This window comes from Quercus suber, unplaced genomic scaffold (genome assembly GCF_002906115.3).
Source record: "Quercus suber isolate HL8 unplaced genomic scaffold, Cork oak 2.0 scaffold_199, whole genome shotgun sequence".
In the NCBI taxonomy this organism is placed as follows: domain Eukaryota; kingdom Viridiplantae; phylum Streptophyta; class Magnoliopsida; order Fagales; family Fagaceae; genus Quercus; species Quercus suber.
This window is the reverse complement of record NW_027069657.1, coordinates 708,607-713,263: the sequence shown is the minus strand read 5'-3', so window position 1 is coordinate 713,263 and position 4,657 is coordinate 708,607. Positions and strand designations below refer to the sequence as shown.

At 41.5% G+C, this 4,657-nt stretch overlaps 1 protein-coding gene across 1 annotated transcript; it reads right to left on the bottom strand.

Moving 5' to 3' along the window:
* Positions 1-1,948: 1,948 nt before the first annotated feature.
* LOC111996049 (uncharacterized) lies at positions 1,949-3,159 on the bottom strand. The gene is made up of 3 exons (XM_024027983.1): positions 3,031-3,159; positions 2,353-2,598; positions 1,949-2,275 (listed from the first exon to the last, which is right to left on the bottom strand). The coding sequence occupies exons 1-3, from the start codon at positions 3,157-3,159 to the stop codon at positions 1,949-1,951; spliced, it is 702 nt and encodes a 233-aa protein (XP_023883751.1).
* Between the last annotated feature and the right edge of the window lie 1,498 nt (positions 3,160-4,657).

The window sequence follows — 4,657 nt, the reverse complement described above, 5'->3', positions numbered from 1 at the left end:
GTATCTTTTGGTTTTGTAACCATTTACATACATCATGTGTTGTTCCTATTTGATAATGATGTATGTGTTTCACTCTTTATCTCACATGTGTTGTTTTTTTTATCTCTTTATACACATGATTCTTGTTTATTTAACTTGTCATTATTTTCCACATGGCACCTTGATGTGTTTTGTTTAGTGCCTTTCAGGAAAGACAAGTTAAAGCCAAGTCAAGATTCCGAACCTTCTTCTTGCAGCAACTTCCAAGGTTCAGATCTTTTAGACTAGGCTTATTTATTCTATAATCTTAAGTAGAATGTATTCTATGACATTCAATATACTCTTGTGGTTTTGTCACGGATTGCCAAAGGGGGAGATTGTTAGAGACATATTTTTATTAATTGGCATATCCTTTGACAAAACGCATTTTACTTGTATTTGGGTAAATCTAAGTAGGTTCAAGATGATCATTGCAAGTGGTTAAATTGAAGACATGAAGACTACTCAAGAACTGCTCAAGAAAAGTGCAATTTGCAGGTCTCAATACCTGCTCGATAGAATCTCGATCTGTCGAGATTCATTAAAGCTCGATAGATGTCTCGATCGATCGATCGAGCCTACGAATTTTCAGATTATAACCACAATGTTTTTATTCTAAAAGGCTATTTGTTTATGGGTTTGTATAATCCTTATTGGACCAAGAAAGCCCAAGGTTTGTGTAAACCTATTTGGAATAGGAGAGCCCATTAAGCCCCTATTTAAAGGAGGTGGGAAAAAGAAAAACCTAACCTTAGAGAGCTTCATAAGGTTTTCTTTTTGAAACCCTAGCCTCCTCCTATAGAAGAAAGAGTTCTTGTTGCGTTTCTTGTACGCCTTTGGGTTCTGTAACCAAGCAAAGTCTCTTGCACCAACATTGAAGATCTTATTGGTGTTTCTATGTGAAATTGGTGCAAATCAACTACAACAATCAAAGGGTTGCTGAGGAGTTAGTCACGTACTGGGATTCGTGCAAAGAAATAAGCCGCGTACTAGGATCCGTGCATCAAATTGCTAGTCACATACTTGGGAGCCGTGCATCAAATGGGGAACTGTCACTACAGATCAAGTCCAATTGGGTATTGTGGTAAGGGTTCAACTGTAGGTTGGTAATGTACTTGAGATTCATTTACTTATAACTGCTTGATTTAATAATAGTGGAGTTTCGGGAGTGGTGACCTGAAAATCACCCGGTGGGGTTTTTGCAATAAGGGTTTTCTCCATTCGTAAACAAATCACCGTGTCTTTCAATTTTCGCTGCATATTTAGTTTTTGGTGATTTTTTTGTGCTTCCACATATTTGCATGTTAAATTGATTAATTAATAACTTGGCTAATTAATTAATTGGTTTAATCACAATGGGTCATTCAGTTTATGGCCTATCAGTAGGAATACCTGTCTCTGTTTGAGAATTAATTGTCCCTCTAGTCCTTTAAACTTACTAATGAGTAGGGGATTGAGTAGAGTTAAACATGTGTGGATACTACACTAGTGTGTATGTTTTTAAAGTTATACTTTGTCGAGATGGTGGACTTAGCAAGTTTAACATGTCTTGCTACTGATCATGTGATGTGTGACAACTATGCTGCCACTTATGCAGATCAATAAGTCAAGTTATACCTAATTATCACATTTATTAAGTGTTGAATGAAACAGAGATTATGTTTAGATCAATATAAACATCAAAAGTATAAAAGAAAGACTTGCAATTTTCATTAATATTAAGACTCAGAAAAAAGGCGAGTAGATTACAAAAGGTTGACATGATTATAGAGCTCAAAAACAAAAACAACGATAAAAATAAAAAATAAAATAAAAATAAAAATAAAAAGAAGAAGAAGAAGAAGAAAAAGACAACCTATGACTTCATTTTTATTACAAGTTTGTCCATTGGATTCTTGGAAGATTGGGTAGAGGCTGCCGTGGTAGAGGCTTAACCCTTGCCTTTGAGTTCTTCCTTTGAAGGTATGGGGAGAGTGGCCATCACAATCTCCATGCTTTGGGAAGCCTCTTTCTCCTTTGAGGGGTCTTTGGGGGCCACTGGAGGCAAGGCAGCATCATAGGCCACTTCTTTGGTAATGTCAGTTGCCCTTTTAGCGTCCTTGGACAGCTCTGCTTCCTTAGAGGAGACATTGGTTGTAGGAAGAGCTTTAGTTGGGCTTTCATTGCCTTCATTTGTCCCCGAGGAGACTAGGTCGGCCTTAGAGCCCGAGGAGCCTGAGGCACGTATGGCTGGGGGTAGTACACATTCTCTGCTCTCCTAAGAGCAGCAGAGGCCTCAACCCCAGTTTAGTCAAAGGCCTCATTCCACACTTGGAGGCAGTAGAATCTGCATACCTCTACGACCTCAACCCTGAGGGTTTTCTCGGTCTCAGCCACACCTACCTCGTACCTTTCTTGCTCGGCTTGCTTTTTGGCCTCTTCAGCCTCCTCTAGTTTCTTGGTTAAGATCTTGATTTGGCTTCGAGCAGCAGAGAGATCGTCCTCGACTTGGCGGAGCTTCTTACGCTGAGCCTTCGCTTGCCTCTCCACCACATCCAGAGCGGCCTCAACGCTCTTCTTATCTCGATCAGCCTCAACTAGCTTGGCAATAAGGTCTTAAGATTTCTTCTCTGCTAGTTCAAAGGCTTTCACAGATGCAGTGCACCTGCCCTCCTCCTCCTTTATCATTTTGTGAGAGCTAATGACTATCTCCTCAACTCTGTGAGCAGCCTGGACGGCCTTTTAAAAAAAAATAAATAAATAACTGCACAAAATATAAATACAAAAAAAAAAATTATTACTATGATAAAAGAAAAGGAGGGTGGGTAGTAGACTTACCATAGCGAGGTCTCTCTTTAAAGTAAGAAAGACCTCGTGCTTTCTCAATGACCTTAAGCCAACCATATCTTTAGGCAGCAATAAGGCCTACTCCACTGCATCGGCCACGTAGCCAGCCTTCCCTTACTAGAAGTTTCTAATGGAAGCATTCATAGGCAAGGGAGCGCCATCAAGCACTAAAGCAGGGACCCTTACCTGGGACTCAGCTCTTTTATCTGCCAAGGTCTGGGTTACCTTGGCCTGTTTGCCTCCCCTCTGGTGCTCGACCTCCGTGGAGAAGGGGTCCTTCCCTCCTTCCACTATTTTAGGACCTCTCTGATCCATTTTTCTCTTGAGATCAGCAAGATCAAGTCAGGGAGGTAGAGAGGGTGGAGGAGGTGGGAGCTTGGCCTGGGTAGTCTTCTCGAGCGCCTTGCTCCCGAACTGAGATTCCATAACATCAAGGAGACCAGCCTTAAGCTTGCGCTTTATCCCCATGGCTTCTAGGACATAAGAACCCCCTTGTATCTGGCTTACCTCGGCTGAGGGGAGGTGACTAAAATCACTGAGGGGAACCTCTAGAGATTATGGTTGGTTGAACACCTCAAAGTCGTCCTCGGAATTAGACACATCGACCACCTCTTCTTCTTCTTCTTCTTCTTCTTCTCTGGTGGCTAGTTGAGAGAGGGTCACTTCGTCCTTAGCCTTACATGGCAAAAGTGGCTTTACTTTTATTATCCCTTGTGGTCTCGGGCCTGGGTTGAGAAAGTCAAGCACGACGACGTTGATCAAATGAAGGCGGGGATCTCTAGCCTTTATCTGGCACTTTGGTGCTTGAAAGCTAGACGAGATTGGGATGTAATCCAAAATTAGATAGGCCGCTCTAAGTTGACCATCTATGTGGACAAACACATCGGCCTTCAATATCTTGTCCAAGCTCAACTGATTGATAAGATTGAGGTTAGGGATGGTGGAGCGCTTGTCTGTAAAACCATTAGAAAGATAAGGAAAACATCGTTAAAACAACAAAAAAGGGGGAACAAATCAAAGGAATAACTCATATCACAAGCATGATCATAAGCTAATAGGAGCAGAACATGTCAAGGGAGGAAGGGGTGATGTTCAAGTAATAAACCTAGACCTAAAATCCTACCTAATTTCCCCTCTCTCATTGGGTAGGGGAGGCCATCGTGCCACTCCCCTGAGATGATCAAGAAATCCTTGTTCATGCCCTTGTTGGAATCGAGGAGGCGTAAAATAAGCTTGACCTCAAGGTGCCTAGTTTTAAGGTAATACCCTTACCCCTTTATGTGGTGGAGATTGTAAACCCAATTGACATCGTGGTGAGTGAGATTTAAGCCCATACTCTCATTAAGGGCATCTACACTACCTAAGATTCTAAACATGTTGGAGGCACATTGAATGGGAACTGATCTATCTGCCCTAAGGTAATCCCTAGTAATTGTGGCCATAGGGATTCTCATCCCTCCTTCTATAAAGGAAATCATTGGGATTACTACCTCTCCCTCTTGCCTCTCCTTATGCCATTGCCCTTCCTTACAGAGCCAAATAGCGACTCCTGGCGAGATCTTATACTAAGCTTTAAAGCTCTTTAAACCCTCCTTGGAGTCTACCAAATAGGCAAATCTACCCATTCCTAGGAATGATTTGGAGGTACTAAGAAGATTGAGAAAATAGCTGAGGATAAAAAGACATAAAGAAAAGAAAAGTAGATGGAAAAAAAAAATGAAAAGGTTTATAAAGACTTACGCAGAGCAGAAAACTCTCCTCAGACTGGCTCTTGGTGTTTATGAGAACATGAGTAAATTGGGTAAGTTTGCAG

Coding starts and splice junctions, on each gene's coding strand:
- LOC111996049 (XM_024027983.1), bottom strand. CDS start 3,159: ATGGATCAGAGAGGTCCTAAAATAGTGGAAGGAGGGAAGGACCCCTTC. Junction 2,599..3,030: donor ATAAAAGAGCTGAGTCCCAG/GTAAGGGTCCCT, acceptor CTTATTGCCAAG/CTAGTTGAGGCTGATCGAGA. Junction 2,276..2,352: donor TCAGGGTTGAGGTCGTAGAG/GTATGCAGATTC, acceptor TGCTGCTCTTAG/GAGAGCAGAGAATGTGTACT.